Below are 15,091 nucleotides of genomic sequence, written 5' to 3' on the forward strand. Positions count from 1 at the left end.
CAGCTGATTCATTTCATTAAATACAACAAGGGACATTTATATGTTTCATACATTTATTGCACATGGATAAAATTCAAGTATTAGTTTCTATAGGCTCTGACTATCAGCTTGCATGTGTTGTAAATCAAAATATCATAAAGAGCATTTTCTGCTTCAGAAGTTGCTCAACAGAATTAATCAAATTTTACTTCTACAGCACATTTCAGCAATAAGGCAGTTCAACGTGCTTTACATCATAAAAACACAAAAATCAACATTTGAAACAGTAATTTTTTTTCCCAAGTGTTGTTTGATTATGTTGGTTAGTGTTTCACTAATTATGGTGCAAAAGCAACTCTGAACAGGTCGGTTTCTAGTCTAGATTTAAAGGAACTCGGCTGTTTTACAATTTTCAGGAAGTTTGTTCTAGATTTCTGGTGCATAGAAGCTCCGTGTTTAGAGATTCATGTTTTCTGGGGATCCAGAACCAGAAGACCTGAGTGGGCTGGAAGGTTGGTGCAACAACAGCAGATCTTTTATGTGCTGCGGTGCTAAGGACCGATGTGGTTGTCTTTTATGTCTCGGTTCTGATGGCTCTTGAGGCACTGACTCACATCTTCTGTATCTCTGCACTCTTGAAAGGCTTTGGTTATTCCTAATTTTCTTCTTTTTTTTTTTCTCCCACACTTTTTCCTTCCACTTAACTTTCCTCCAAAACGAACAGCCTGCTTAATTTGTAAGTATGTTTTGTAGTTTATGCCCTTGTGGAGGGGGTCTAAGACTTTCTGCTGGATAATTGCCAAGTCAGCAGTCTTCCTTCCCTCTGAGCATATTAGACTAGTATGCTTCCTCTTCTATGCTCAGACAAAATAAAACACTTCTTAAAGTCCACTTATAATTGGCCTTATCCAATATTCAAATTGTGGTGAAATCAGGATTGTGTTTCGATGAGCTGAGTTAAATAGCTGCTAAGTGAAGGTCGCTCGGACGGGTTAGTTGATAGGAAGGATGCAGCTTCATTTATACAGAAGATAAAACTAGAGGTAAACTTCTCATGCATCAGAGCTCGACATTCCTCACATCCCTCTAATCCCAGGAATCCTCCAGCTGCCTGGGGATGAAGAAGATGGCCTTCTGTCCGATGTGGGTTCTCGGGCCGAGTTTGGTTCTGCCGTTCTTCTTCAGGCCGACGTACCAGCTGGCGTCCTGGTATTTCTGAGACCTGTACGTGTTGTAGTAGTTCTCCTCCAGGATCTCCAGGAAGTGGCACTCATCGGTCACTGTGGACTGACGGGAGACAAAAGGCCGAAGGAATGACGCGTGAAGCTGAGCAGAACGTCAACAAGTCGCTGCGGATACTCACTGAGCCGTACAGACGGCCTTCGCCGCTCATGGCCAGATATCGCTCTGCCGCCACTCCCCGGATGACGACGACGCCTCTGTCCACGGCTATGAGCTTTAGCACAACTGACAGGAAGACAAGGGAGAAATCAAACTAGATACAAACCCTCTACTGCAGCTGGTTCCATTCAGAAAGCTGCAGTTCATAAATAATTTATCCCACAGATTTAACCTTTGACCCACACCATAGAGCTTCAGAAAACGGATATGAGCAGTTAATCGTATTTATGTAAACACTTAGGAGAGCGTTTTCATTTTCAGCTCGTCTAAATGTGCTTTTGTTGAAATAAAAAAATAAATAAATAAATAAACGTCAATATACTCTGAGAGAAAAGGAAACGCGTGTTGATTCCTGTTTGCTGTGTTGGTTTGACAGCAGGGAAACATTTCCTGAGGATCTGATCCATGCAAACATCGTCAGCGCAGCTGGGAGCAATTCACAGCGAGCGCTTCACTTTCTCCACGTTGCGTTAGAGCCTCCAGAACACCAAAAACAAATGAACAAGAGTTCTCCCCTCAAAGCCCTGCACACAGTACGCCATGTTGAGAAAGCGAAAAGGTTCTGTTTGCTATTTAATCTAGAAAATAAAAAAATAATTAAAGCATTTTTGGTATCAAAAATTATTATGCAAGTGATATTTCCTCAGATTTTCTTAAATGGTCAATGAAAATAATGGTCAGTATAATTTTCAAGTCATAAATTATTACACTGTAAATCAAATTTTCCTGTACAAAGCTCCCCATGAGAACAGTATATATTTTTTTTTTCAAAAATAAAAAACTCAAAATGCTCTGTTCCAAATTATTGTGCACAGCAGATTTTCTAAACATTTTATGGATTATAAAGAACTGCAAACGGTCATTCTGTGGATGTGCAGCAATAAGTGGTCACATGCAGTAAAATCAAAATCTATTTCAATCAGAAACATCTCAACAGACAGAGTTACATGTTAACATAAGACCCCTTCTTTGACATCACCTGCACAATTCTTGCAACCATTAAACTTGTGAGTTTGTGGAAAGTTTCAGCTTGAATTTCTTTGCAGGACGTCAGAAAACCTTCCCAGAGCTGCTGTTTGATATGAACTGCAGCCCACCCTCAGATCTTCTGATACTCCAAAGGTTCTCAATAGGGTCAGAGGTCAGAGGAGGATAGTGACTCCACCATGAGTTTCTCCCCTTTTATCCCCACAGCAGCCAATGACACAGTGATATTCCTTGCAGCATGAGATGATGCATCGTCATGCATGAAGATGATTTTGCTACTGAAGGTACGGCTCTTATTTTTGAACCATGAAAGAAAGTTCATATACTTTGCTGAGGTCATTTTCACACCTTCATGGACTCTGAAGGGGCCGACCAATGATTCTCTCCCCATGATTTCAAAGAATGACTTCACCACAGCCATGTTGGGATGTGATGGCCATCCACCACCAATCCACTACTGTGTCCATCTGGACCATCCAGGGTTGCACAGCAGTCATCAGCGGACAAGTCTGTTTGAACTTTAATCTTCATGTACAGCTGGGACCACTGCCACGGTTTCTGCTTGTGAACTGGTTTGGGGTCCAATAGTCGGTTCATGCACCGCAGGCATCTGGAGGATCCTCCACCTTGAGGTTCTAGAGGCACCAGCAGCTTCAAGTAACTGTTTGCTGCTTTGTAAGAACATTTTAACAGCTTCTTTCGTAATCTGATGAATTTGTCTAACAGAAACCTTCCTCGTTATGCCTTTATCTGTACAAACCCATCTTTGCTCTGAATCAGCCGCAAATCTCTTCACAGTACGATAACGCTTCAGTTTTCATTAAATATCTAATGTTTTCATATCTTGTCATACGGCTCCACACTATCTGATGATGTTCGTCAGCAGAGAGATGTTTTCTTTTTCCCATTTTGCTTGAAACCTGTGGCCTGTTAAATAATGTGGAACATCCTTCTGAAGTAGATTTCCTTTAATTGAGCTCATCAGACAAACTAATCAACCAGCTCTCTGAAATTAATTACAGTGATTCAAAGAGCCCTGACTCACAATACCATCTATAAATTTAACAGCACGACAAAAACTCAGCGTAATTTACAATCTCTGGTCTTCTTGAATAAATGCCTGGACGTGTTTTTGTCAAAACCACACATCACTTTCCTTCCAGTTCTCCGCGATGAAGTACTTTCTGTCAGTCTACCGCATAAAGTAAAAGGTACAGTAACACCTGTGGTTGAAATGCAACAAAGTGTGAAAAAAGTTCAAGAGCTCTGATCTGTGTTACCAGGCAGCATTGCTCCTGTCATTTGAAACATTTCTCTCCATCACTGTTTCACTTGTGAAGAGCCAGATCAGGTCTCCTCCTCAATAAGTGAGAGAGAAACATTATACTTTCAAATGTCTCTTTGCAGTAGCTGTAATTTCAGCGCATTTATTCAGTGACATTAAAAAAAAAAAAACAAAAAAAAAAACTGTCTTCAACTAAAACTCCCTCAGCACAAATGAAGCCTAGGCGTAAATTCAATCTGGAAGACTCTTTAGCCCCACCCGCAGCTTTCAGTAGGCGCTTCCCGCTAATCACTGACGACCTATCATCGCTAGACTTAGCCATGTCGCAGCCAATCACCGACCACGCCTCAGTTCATAAGGACGTCCATCCAAAGTGCCCCCCGTTTCGCTGCGCTCAACACGTTCAGTCGCACGTCCCAGCTTCCCAGCAAACCATCCCAGCGGATCCCTTTCTTGGTGATTCCTTGCGTACAGCTGCTTTGCCGTGTCCTCAACCCTTCCTTCCCCATCAGACGCTCCCGAGTCTGCGCTCATCAGTCGCACATCAGCCGCTCCCAGCCGCACACCAGCCGCTCATCAGCCGCTCCCAGCCGCACACCAGCCGCTCATCAGCCGCACACCAGCCGCCCCCCAGCCGCTCATCAGCCGCACACCAGCCGCCCCCCAGCCGCTCATCAGCCGCACACCAGCCGCCCCCCAGCCGCTCATCAGCCGCTCATCAGCCGCACACCAGCCGCTCATCAGCCGCACACCAGCCGCCCCCCAGCCGCACACCAGCCGCTCATCAGCCGCACACCAGCCGCCCCCCAGCCGCTCATCAGCTGCTCCCAGCCACTCATCAGCCGCACACCAGCCGCTCCCATCGGAGTCATCATGCCGCGCCCTCCTCGGGCTTCCGGGGTGAGACGTATCTTCTCATGTTTTGAAATGCTAAGAACGCGAATCGTCCATTTAATCCATCCCTTCCCGATCTAGCGGGTTTTATTCGTATGTGCCACCCTGGCTGCGTTTTGATGCTTTAGGACTTTTGCCTGTATGAACGCTTAAACAGCCCAATAATAGTAGCATCACGCCTAGCGAGAGCCAGGTGGATCACCTAATTCCACAGCGTCCCCACTCCGTAGTAGCCCCGTTTCCTTCCGTCGTCAAGCCTCATAGATTACTTTGAACTTATAGCCCCCACACCGGACCTCTGTTGCTCCCCCGTGCACAAACTCTTAATCGCAGCAAGCAGAAGAGACGGAAGTGATATTTCATTTCCTGGTTTCCGCAGCTTATTCTGTAGCTTGCTCAGTATTTACATCTTTTCCACTCCTGTAACCTGCTTTCCCAAGAGATAATTTCTACAAGCATCCCTCATCGTCTCTCTCCATCAAACTGTCATGCCTGAACCATTGTGCCAAATCTCCTCATCCACCCCATGTCACAAAATGGCATCGATCAACTCATCTTCTCCACAGTTGCGGCCCTAATTGTTTCAACGTCTTGCCGCTAAGGTACTTCTCTTTGTTCAGTCCATTCCAACTCTAGCCTACACCATCTACTTCCATCTCAGCCCCTTGTCATGCATCGTAATGGTATTCCCTATTTTTCAGTTCCCATTCTCACCTATTCTAGCCTTAGCTTTCATGTATATATATATATATTTTTTTTTTTTTTTTTTTTCGGTTCCTGTTGTGCCAAGCCCCTCCTTCCTGCACATCGAAGTTAGAATCTATCTGTCGTCCCTAAGCCCTCTGGATCATGTTTAACCAGTCGTTACTTCTCTCAGTGCCTTTTAAAGCACTGCGCATTACTGGTGGTGGTTGGTCAACCTCATGCAAATGCATGCTCTCACCTGCCAATGTTATACATGTTTCATTTATATATATTTTATTTCCCCCTTTCGTTCTTCACACCCTTCTTGTTGGGCCCATTCCAGAACGGTCTCTTCTCCCGCCCACCTACTCTATCCGTAACCTCGTGCGTCTAATCCCAGCCCTATTACCTCATGTCCAGTAGCAGGCAACCATCTTCCCTCTTTCTAGGCAGTTGCTTTTGTATCCTCTTCTCGTCATCTTAAGTATCGCTCAGCCGGCCTCTTTCCTTTAGCTAAAACCTCTTTAGCCTCTCCATCACTTCAGCTAGCTTTTCCCATAAGCTCTTATCGCTCTATTGCCGCTCCCTCTTACTCAAGTCTTTGCCCATACGCCCCGAGTTACCGGCATCGATCTCTTCTCACTTTCTCTGGCTCTAATTCCAGCTTCAGCTCTGACCTCAGCTGTCTCTTATGGGGGCATGATATCCCCTACCACCTATACTAATTCTTAGCTGGCTCTCTTCTACCAACATTCTATCATCCCTCGTCCTGCTGCGTTCTCAGCTGGCCTTCATCTCCCAGCGTTCTCTCATTCCTCGTCCTGCTGCATTCTCGGCTGGCCTTCATCCACCAGCGTTCTCTCATTCCTCGTTCTGCTACGTTCTTGGCTGGCCTTCTCTACCAGCTTTCCATCATCCCTCGTTCTGCTGCGTTCTCGGCTCCCTTTCATCTACCAGTGTTCTATCATTCCTCGTCCGGCCGCGTTCTCGGCTTGCCTTCATTTTCCAGTGATCTACTATCTCTCGTTCTGCTTCGTTCTCGGCCTTCTCTACCAGCTTTTCATCATCCCTCGTTCTGCCGCGTTCTCAGCTGTCCTTCATCTCCCAGCGTTCCATCATCCCTTGTTCTGCTGCGTTCTCGGCTGGCCTTCATCTCCCAGCGTTCTCTCATTCCTCGCCCTGCTGCATTCTCGGCCGGCCTTCATCTACCAGCGTTCCATCATCCCTCGTTCTGCTGCGTTCTCGGCTGGCCTTCAACTCCCAGCGTTCTCTCATTCCTCGCCCTGCTGCATTCTCGGCTGGCCTTCATCTACCAGCGTTCTCTCATTCCTCGTCCTGCCGCGTTCTCGGCTTGCCTTCATTTTCCAGTGATTTATTATCTCTGGTTCTGCTGCGTTCTCTGCTGTCCTTCATCTCCCAGCGTTCTATCATCCCTTGTACTGCTGCATTCTCAGCTGACCTTCATCTCTCAGCGTTCTGGCACTTTATCATTTCTCGCTACGCACATCCCCGGCTGGCCTTCATCTACCAGCTCCCCATCATCCCTCGCACGCAACATCCCCAGCTGGCCTTCATCTACCAGCTCTCCATCATCCCTTGTTCTGCTGCGTTCTGGGCTGGCCTTCATCTCCCAGCGTTCTCTCATTCCTCGCCCTGCTGCATTCTCGGCTGGCCTTCATCTACCAGCGTTCTCTCATTCCTCGTTCTGCTGTGTTCTCGGCTGGCTTTCATTTACCAGCGTCCTATCATTCCTCGTCCTGCCGCGTTCTCGGATTGCCTTCATTTTCCAATGATCTATTATCTCTGGTTCTGCTGCGTTCTCGCTGTCCTTCATCTCCCAGTGTTCTATCATCCTTTGTTCTGCTGCGTTCTCAGCTGACCTTCATCTCTCAGCGTTCTGGCACTTTATCGTTTCTCGCTACGCACATCCCCGGCTGGCCTTCATCTACCAGCTCCCCATCATCCCTCGCACGCAACATCCCCAGCTGGCCTTCATCTACCAGCTCTCCATCATCCCTCGCACGCAACATCCCCAGCCGGCCTTCATCTACCTGCTCTCCATCATCCCTCGCACGCAACATCCCCAGCTGGCCTTCATCTACCAGTTCCCCATCATCCCTCGCACGCAACATCCCCAGCTGGCCTTCATCTATCAGCTCTCCATCATCCCTCGCACGCAACATCCTCAGCCGGCCTTCATCTACCAGCTCTCCATCATCCCTCGCATGCAACATCCCCAGCTGGCCTTCATCTACCAGCATTTTATCATCCCTCACATGTAACGTCCCCGGCTGGCCTTCTACTTCCAAGCATTTTATCATTTCTAGCTGCGCAACATCCCTAGCTGGCCTTCATCCACCAGCATTTTATCTTCCCTCACACTGCCGTGCCCTCTGCCGCCTTTTATCTAGCAGCAACCTGCGCCCTCCTCGTTCCTAGCTGGCCTTCATCTACCAGTTCCCGGTAGATGAATCAACGGGCCATTCTACGCCCCGTGGTGTCCCCTCACTGGACTTCATCTAAAAGCTTCACATGGTCCCAGCATGTAATCCTGAGTTAGCTTAGCTCATCCCGTTTTCTCTACTTTCCCACTTCCGGCCTCGGCCCCGGCCTCAGCCTCCCTTTTTGGGAGGACGTCATTCCTATCAGCATCAGGAATGCTCATCCGAGCTTATCGCGTCAGCCTGATGTCCTTAGCCGGGGCCCGAGCGCCAAAGACTTAATTAACTTTTCTAATCGCTTTCATTAGCTGGCTTTCCCTAGCTGGCCTTCTTCCACCAGCATTTTATCTTCCCTCACGCTGCCGTGCCCTCTGCCGCCTTTAATCTAGCAGCAACCTGCGCCCTCCTCGTTCCTAGCTGGCCTTCATCTACCAGTTCCCGGTAGATGAATCAACGGGCCATTCTACGCCCCGTGGTGTCCCCTCACTGGCCTTCATCTAAAAGCTTCACATGGTCCCAGCCTGTAATCCTGAGTTAGCTTAGCTCATCCCGTTTTCTCTACTTTCCCACTTCCGGCCTCGGCCCCGGCCTCAGCCTCCCTTTTTGGGAGGACGTCATTCCTATCAGCATCAGGAATGCTCATCCGAGCTTATCGCGTCAGCCTGATGTCCTTAGCCGGGGCCCGAGCGCCAAAGACTTAATTAACTTTTCTAATCGCTTTCATTAGCTGGCTTTCCCTAGCTGGCCTTCTTCCACCAGCATTTTATCTTCCCTCACGCTGCCGTGCCCTCTGCCGCCTTTTATCTAGCAGCAACCTGCGCCCTCCTCGTTCCTAGCTGGCCTTCATCTACCAGTTCCCGGTAGATGAATCAACGGGCCATTCTACGCCCCGTGGTGTCCCCTCACTGGCCTTCATCTAAAAGCTTCACATGGTCCCAGCCTGTAATCCTGAGTTAGCTTAGCTCATCCCGTTTTCTCTACTTTCCCACTTCCGGCCTCGGCCCCGGCCTCAGCCTCCCTTTTTGGGAGGACGTCATTCCTATCAGCATCAGGAATGCTCATCCGAGCTTATCGCGTCAGCCTGATGTCCTTAGCCGGGGCCCGAGCGCCAAAGACTTAATTAACTTTTCTAATCGCTTTCATTAGCTGGCTTTCCCTAGCTGGCCTTCTTCCACCAGCATTTTATCTTCCCTCACGCTGCCGTGCCCTCTGCCGCCTTTTATCTAGCAGCAACCTGCGCCCTCCTCGTTCCTAGCTGGCCTTCATCTACCAGTTCCCGGTAGATGAATCAACGGGCCATTCTACGCCCCGTGGTGTCCCCTCACTGGCCTTCATCTAAAAGCTTCACATGGTCCCAGCCTGTAATCCTGAGTTAGCTTAGCTCATCCCGTTTTCTCTACTTTCCCACTTCCGGCCTCGGCCCCGGCCTCAGCCTCCCTTTTTGGGGGGATGTCATTCCTATCAGCATCGGGAATGCTCATCCGAGCTTATCGCGTCAGCTCGATGTCCTTAGCCGGGGCCCGAGCGCCAAAGACTTAACTAACTTTTCTAATCGCTTTCATTCTCATCTGAGTCTCTCCCGATTGAAATGAAGCCTAGGCGTAAATTCAATCTGGAAGACTCTTTAGCCCCACCCGCAGCTTTCAGTAGGCGCTTCCCGCTAATCACTGACGACCTATCATCGCTAGACTTAGCCATGTCGCAGCCAATCACCGACCACGCCTCAGTTCATAAGGTCGTCCATCCAAAGTGCCCCCCGTTTCGCTGCTGTGCTCAACACGTTCAGTCGCACGTCCCAGCTTCCCAGCAAACCATCCCAGCGGATCCCTTTCTTGGTGATTCCTTGCGTACAGCTGCTTTGCCGTGTCCTCAACCCTTCCTTCCCCATCAGACGCTCCCGAGTCTGCGCTCAGCCCACCTCCACCCCTTCTCCACCTCCATCGTCCAGGCTCCCAGGCATACTCATTCACCGACCTCCACCACCAGGCCGGGTCCCGGGGGGATGTCATTCCTATCAGCATCGGGAATGCTCATCCGAGCTTATCGCGTCAGCTCGATGTCCTTAGCCGGGGCCCGAGCGCCAAAGACTTAACTAACTTTTCTAATCGCTTTCATTCTCATCTGAGTCTCTCCCGATTGAATTACTGGCACCCCAAAGAAGGCCTTTAAAGATAAATGAGGCTATTCTTCATTTGTTAGTCAGAGCATGTGATCAATGAGCATATATATATATATATATATATAATATATATATATATATATATATATATATATATATATATATATATATATATATACACTGTAAAAAGTCCTACTCACGATTAGTTGACATAAGGTATTTCTATAAGTTAGTTCCAATTAACATAATGAGTTATGAAATGTCAACTTAATTTCATGAGTTATTTTCATTTCAACTCGAGGATGTGAGTCAGTTCAGTGAAACCTAAAATTCAAACGTGTGAACATAACTTGACAATCTGAGTTTTAAAATGTTAACCGGATCTTATAAAAACTGATCACCACAGGCAATATTAATGCGAGATACAAATAGTGCCGGGAATTCGCTCTTTATCTGATAAGGGACTAAATATGAGGTGAAATTTAGTCAGAAGTTCTAAAGTTTTCCATCCCAGTTAGAATCGCATATTAAATGAAGAAGAGGAACACCAGCTGACCACATTGAGGACGTCGAAAACACCTCGCGGATGAATACCATTTTTTCCGAGACCTCGGTCCTAAAGGCGTTCAAGTTCGGCGGGACATTTTTTCCAAATGCGAAGCGAGCTGGAGAGATAAAAATGTAAGGTAAGCTGCATTTTGTCGTTTTTTTGATAATGCCATCCATTTTTCAAATATGTTAAGAGCTAAAAGTTTGTGTTACATATTTAAACACAGGACATAAAACAGCTTGCTAATTGAGGGCGGCAGTTAGTTAATGCAGTTGAGCCTAGCTAAACGCAGTATGCTACTCGCTTCTAGAACTTTTTTAAGGGAAAATACAAGCAGCTTCCACGATTTTTGTATTGTACACTTCCTCAGAAATGCATATGTGGCTCTTGGTCAAAGTTCTGCATCGACGTGCTAACTGCAGACGAGTTAGCGGCTTCGGGAAAGGCTGTGCCAGTAATTAGTCTGTTTCTTGTCAGTAATTAGTCGTATCCTTTCTTTCGTGTGTTCGTGCGCATGCGTGTCCCTTTCTGGTTGCCGGTGAAAAATGCAAACTATCTCCAGCAGCTATTACTGATTAAACTGTATTCTGAATTTTACAGTAATTATTTATCAAGCGTTAGCTCAGGCTGGGCGCGTGCCCAAGACTATCGCATATCAAGGAGCTTTGGTGGCTTCCAAATAGTCAGGACCCCACTGTAGGTCCTGAAACATGGAGGAGGGGTTCTGAAAAATCTTTTTTCGATTTGATTACTGTTTAAAAATGACTATTGATTTAGTTGTTAGTAAAGTGTGTCACCTTACAATGAATTAAACTAGCAAAATTAATTTTGTTGTCCTTCACTTGACCCAATATCAAGGTATATCATTTACAATAAATTGGGGACAGTCTGTGTTACTGTTATTGTGCAGGTCAAATTCTGAAAACTTTGGAACCTCTACTTTGGACAATGAAGCTGATGAAGATAACATTTTAGTCAAGTTATTTTAATTAAGTGGCAAAACTGGAATTTGTATGTATGAATACTTTATATTTTTAAATACCATAATCTGAAATGTATGGGTTTTTTTTGTTTTGTTTTTTGTGCAGGTGTCTGCGAGACCCAGGGTCAGAAAAGGGATGGCACTCATGGTTTCACAGTTTGAAATTTAAAATGGGAAATACAGGCAAAAATTAAGTCAGCACGATACCTGAAGTGGTCTCAAACAAAAGAAAATCTGGAATTTCAAAAGGGGAAACTGTCAAAAAGTCAAAGAAGGGAGAGGTGAACTTCTGTCCTGATCCATCTGAAGGACACAGTCCTGAAAACATGGAGGTGAAGCGCAAGATAATGGAGGCTGAAATGCAGAAGAAAGACCCAAATCATCAGCTGCTTGAGGATTTGATGGTTGCTACATTTTCTCAGTGTAGGAAAGACATTGTAGGAGATCAACCACACATCACAGAGCTCATCTCCCGATGGCCTGCTCTGTTCCATGAGAGACACGTAATCGCATAACTGAATTCGTTCCACCAAGACATTTAGTGATTTAATACTGAGTTAACTGTCCTATTGAGACAAAGTTTATATTCTATGTATTCTATTCCTCAGATTAGGGCAGAATTTACAAGAATCGTCACCACAGACCTTCTGAAATCTTTTCTTGACTGACTTGATGGCCTGGTTCTGAGACTGCTGGAGGTCTACAAAGCAGCAACCAAATCTGGAAAGAAGCAGCCACTCAAAGACATTTTGGACTGCCTTGCAAAAGATGTGAGCAGGACTGAAGATGGCTAGAAAACAAGGCATAATTTGTTAATTTTGTTAAAATATATTAATTTTACTGCATGTCTCATCTCTTGCAGGACACAAATGAAAGGAGAAGGGCTGCTGCTCTGCTTGGTTTGCCTCGCTACATATCTGGCGAAGATCCATCAACTGTCATCAGGATGTGTGATGTAAGACTAACAAAATTTCTTACAAAAACTGTTTACATGTTTACCTATTTCTCTTTCTTGCTATCATTTCTTTAAAATCTTTTTGTAGCATTTGTGTTTGCAAAAACATATTTTTAGTCCTTATTAAGAGACATCACTTCCTGTGTACCACAGCCATGCATAACATCAAATTCCGATGTAATTACTTTGTGTATCCTTATTAATTTTGCTAAAAGCCAGTTGATGGAAACATGCCTGATTTGCATTTTCTTTCATTTCTTTTGACATTTTAAGAATTTGATGATTAAAAAAATGCATTAAAATGGAAACACTGCTGGTGTCCTACATTTTTAGAATAATTTTAACTCTTCACAATGGTGGTTTTTAATCTGGTGAAGTTCTTAATTGGAGCCTTTTAAGTACATTTATTTATTGAGATTTCAATAAAATTCTGTTTTATTTGTCAAATTGATTTCTGTTTTTGTCAATTTTGGTCCTCCAATAAATGTCAACACCTCTGCTTGTCTTGGACAAATGTTTCTTTTACACTTGATTTAAGGCTTGTCTCATATTTGATAGAGCAAGATAAAAATAAATGTATAATATTTGAAATGGAAGTGTATTTGGTGTAATTATTTTTAGGAAAACTGGTGAACTTGGCATTATTAGTGGAGGAAGTGAACAATATTTGGAAATGTTAGTTTACTTAAATTGCAATTTTAAGTTCAATTGCTGCCTTAAACTCTTAAGTTAAATCAACTCAAAAAGGAATTGGTATGAATATAGTTAGTCAGTTTAACTTTAAAATGAGAGTTGAAAGTATATATAATTGTTTGTTACTTTAACAAAATAAACAAGTTTTCTGAATGGATAATGTATCTTTGCAATGTGTTTAAACTCAGAGTATGAAGTTCATACAACAAGTAGTCATTAGTTAGAAAAGTGGTATAATTTAATTATTTGAGTTCAAATAGAATATGATTTTAATTTCACTTGACAAGAGTACTCAATTTTTGAGAATGAATAATGTTCTGTAGTTAGTCATTTCAACTTATGGTATCATATTTAAGCAACAAATTATAAGCAATTGGGCTACTTTTCTAGCTTGCCAACCTAAGTTGGAAAAATACATAATTTCAAGTTGTGCTAAATTGTGTTTTTAAGGCAGCAATTTTACTCAAGTTTTTAAGTTTAACCACCCTAATTATTTTTACAGTGTATATATATATATATATATATATATATATATATATATATATATATATATATATATATATATATATAGGCTATATATAATCATCTTTTGATGATTTACTTCTTGAATCACCATATACTGCACCGGTTTGTTGGCCGCGCTGCAGTCCGCTGCGCCGCCAGAGGGAAGTGACGCTGCGGGCCTGACCCGCATGAAAAAATGCGCAGCGTTTCTGCGGCAGCCTCACTCACTGTGATCGTCCCGCTCATCCCGCTCGCCGCGCACCGTCCCGTCGGCCAGGATCTGGAGGTGGTACCCGCCGTTCATGCAGTACAGCCGCGTCTTCCGCCGGTAGTCGCGCAGCGCGAGGCCGCCGTCAGAAGCCCGCTGCTCGGCCGCGAACGCGTCTTCGTCCGCCATCGCCCTCTGGACGGCGGGGGCTCGGCAGGTGGGTCGCAGGTGGGGGGAGGCCGGGGGTGGTGGTGGTTCTGTATGTTCTGCGGTGGTCTGCTGTTGGTGTCGTCGAGAACGAGCGAGGCGCGCTCCCGATTCCTGCCTCGACATGCACCTTCCGTCATGAATCAACTGGGAGTAAAACTCCCTGAAACGGGTCAGATGTGTGACACCTGTACAAGCATGTTGTGTTGCATTTTAATGCAGTTGTAAATGCAACATGCATGCAGCAGCGGAAGACATGAAGTGAAGCTCATTGCTCTGGTCAGGCTGGATGTAAAATAGACCTGCTGCAGATGTTTAATCCAGATGTTTTCACTAGAACTTGAGTTTCAAAGGACAGTAGTTTTTTTTGTTTTTTTCCATCACTTCTCTTTATTTTGCCACTGCAGTGTCATGTTTATTCTTCGTTTTCACAATCATGCTTATTTGCCGAGTGCTACTCAAATAAAATTGATAACAAAAATCAAGTCCATCTGTCGTATGTTTCCACCGCTGAAGCAACAACTGAACTGTGACCTCCCCACAGCATGACGCCGCCACCACTTTTCACTGCAGGGATGTGGTGCACAGTCCCAGGCCTCCCCAGAACACCTACATTTTGACAGATTAAATTACATAAAATGGGATCAGTGGGACAAATATACTTGCTGTTCTTTCATTTTATTCAGAATCAGATTGATGAACAAAGGAATGCCAAACTTTTCACATTTTTGTCTGTAAAATTGTTGGAAATTCGTGAATCGTTTTCCTTCCACTTTGCAAATAGTTCCACCGCTTCATTTCGGTTTGAAAACTAAAGGAGTCCATTTAATTCTGTGGTTTACGTGGCAGAACTGTGTTGCTCTTCTCACCTGAAGGACGCTGTCTTCATAAAGACATATGTATGTATTTGTCTTTATGCTGGGTGCTCCACTCATTGCTGGTTTATGTGTTCAAAATGTGTTTTTTAAAAACAGACGTGATTCTCACCGGCTCCCTCATCAGGTGTGAGTACCTTTATGCTGCTTCTGCTTCGCATCTTTAAAAAGCGCTGAGGTTCAGTTTCAGGACATCTCGACAATCAATAAACCAGGTGTGAAATGGAGAAAAAATTTTTTATTGGAAGTGCTGTCACCAAAAAAAAAAAAAAAAAAAAAAAAAAAAAAACAAATAAAAAAAAAAAAAAACAAAAAAAAAAAGGGGGG

At 44.7% G+C, this 15,091-nt stretch overlaps 1 protein-coding gene across 1 annotated transcript; it reads right to left on the reverse strand.

Annotated features, from left to right (window-relative positions):
• Window positions 1-35: 35 nt before the first annotated feature.
• fgf1a (fibroblast growth factor 1a) lies at window positions 36-15,019 on the reverse strand. The gene is made up of 3 exons (XM_055033974.1): window positions 13,703-15,019; window positions 1,343-1,446; window positions 36-1,266 (listed from the first exon to the last, which is right to left on the reverse strand). The coding sequence occupies exons 1-3, from the start codon at window positions 14,013-14,015 to the stop codon at window positions 1,066-1,068; spliced, it is 618 nt and encodes a 205-aa protein (XP_054889949.1). The 5' UTR covers window positions 14,016-15,019; the 3' UTR covers window positions 36-1,065.
• Between the last annotated feature and the right edge of the window lie 72 nt (window positions 15,020-15,091).

Source organism: Poeciliopsis prolifica, unplaced genomic scaffold (assembly GCF_027474105.1).
Source record: "Poeciliopsis prolifica strain line A6 unplaced genomic scaffold, Auburn_PproV2 SCAFFOLD009, whole genome shotgun sequence".
Taxonomy (NCBI): Eukaryota; Metazoa; Chordata; class Actinopteri; order Cyprinodontiformes; family Poeciliidae; genus Poeciliopsis; species Poeciliopsis prolifica.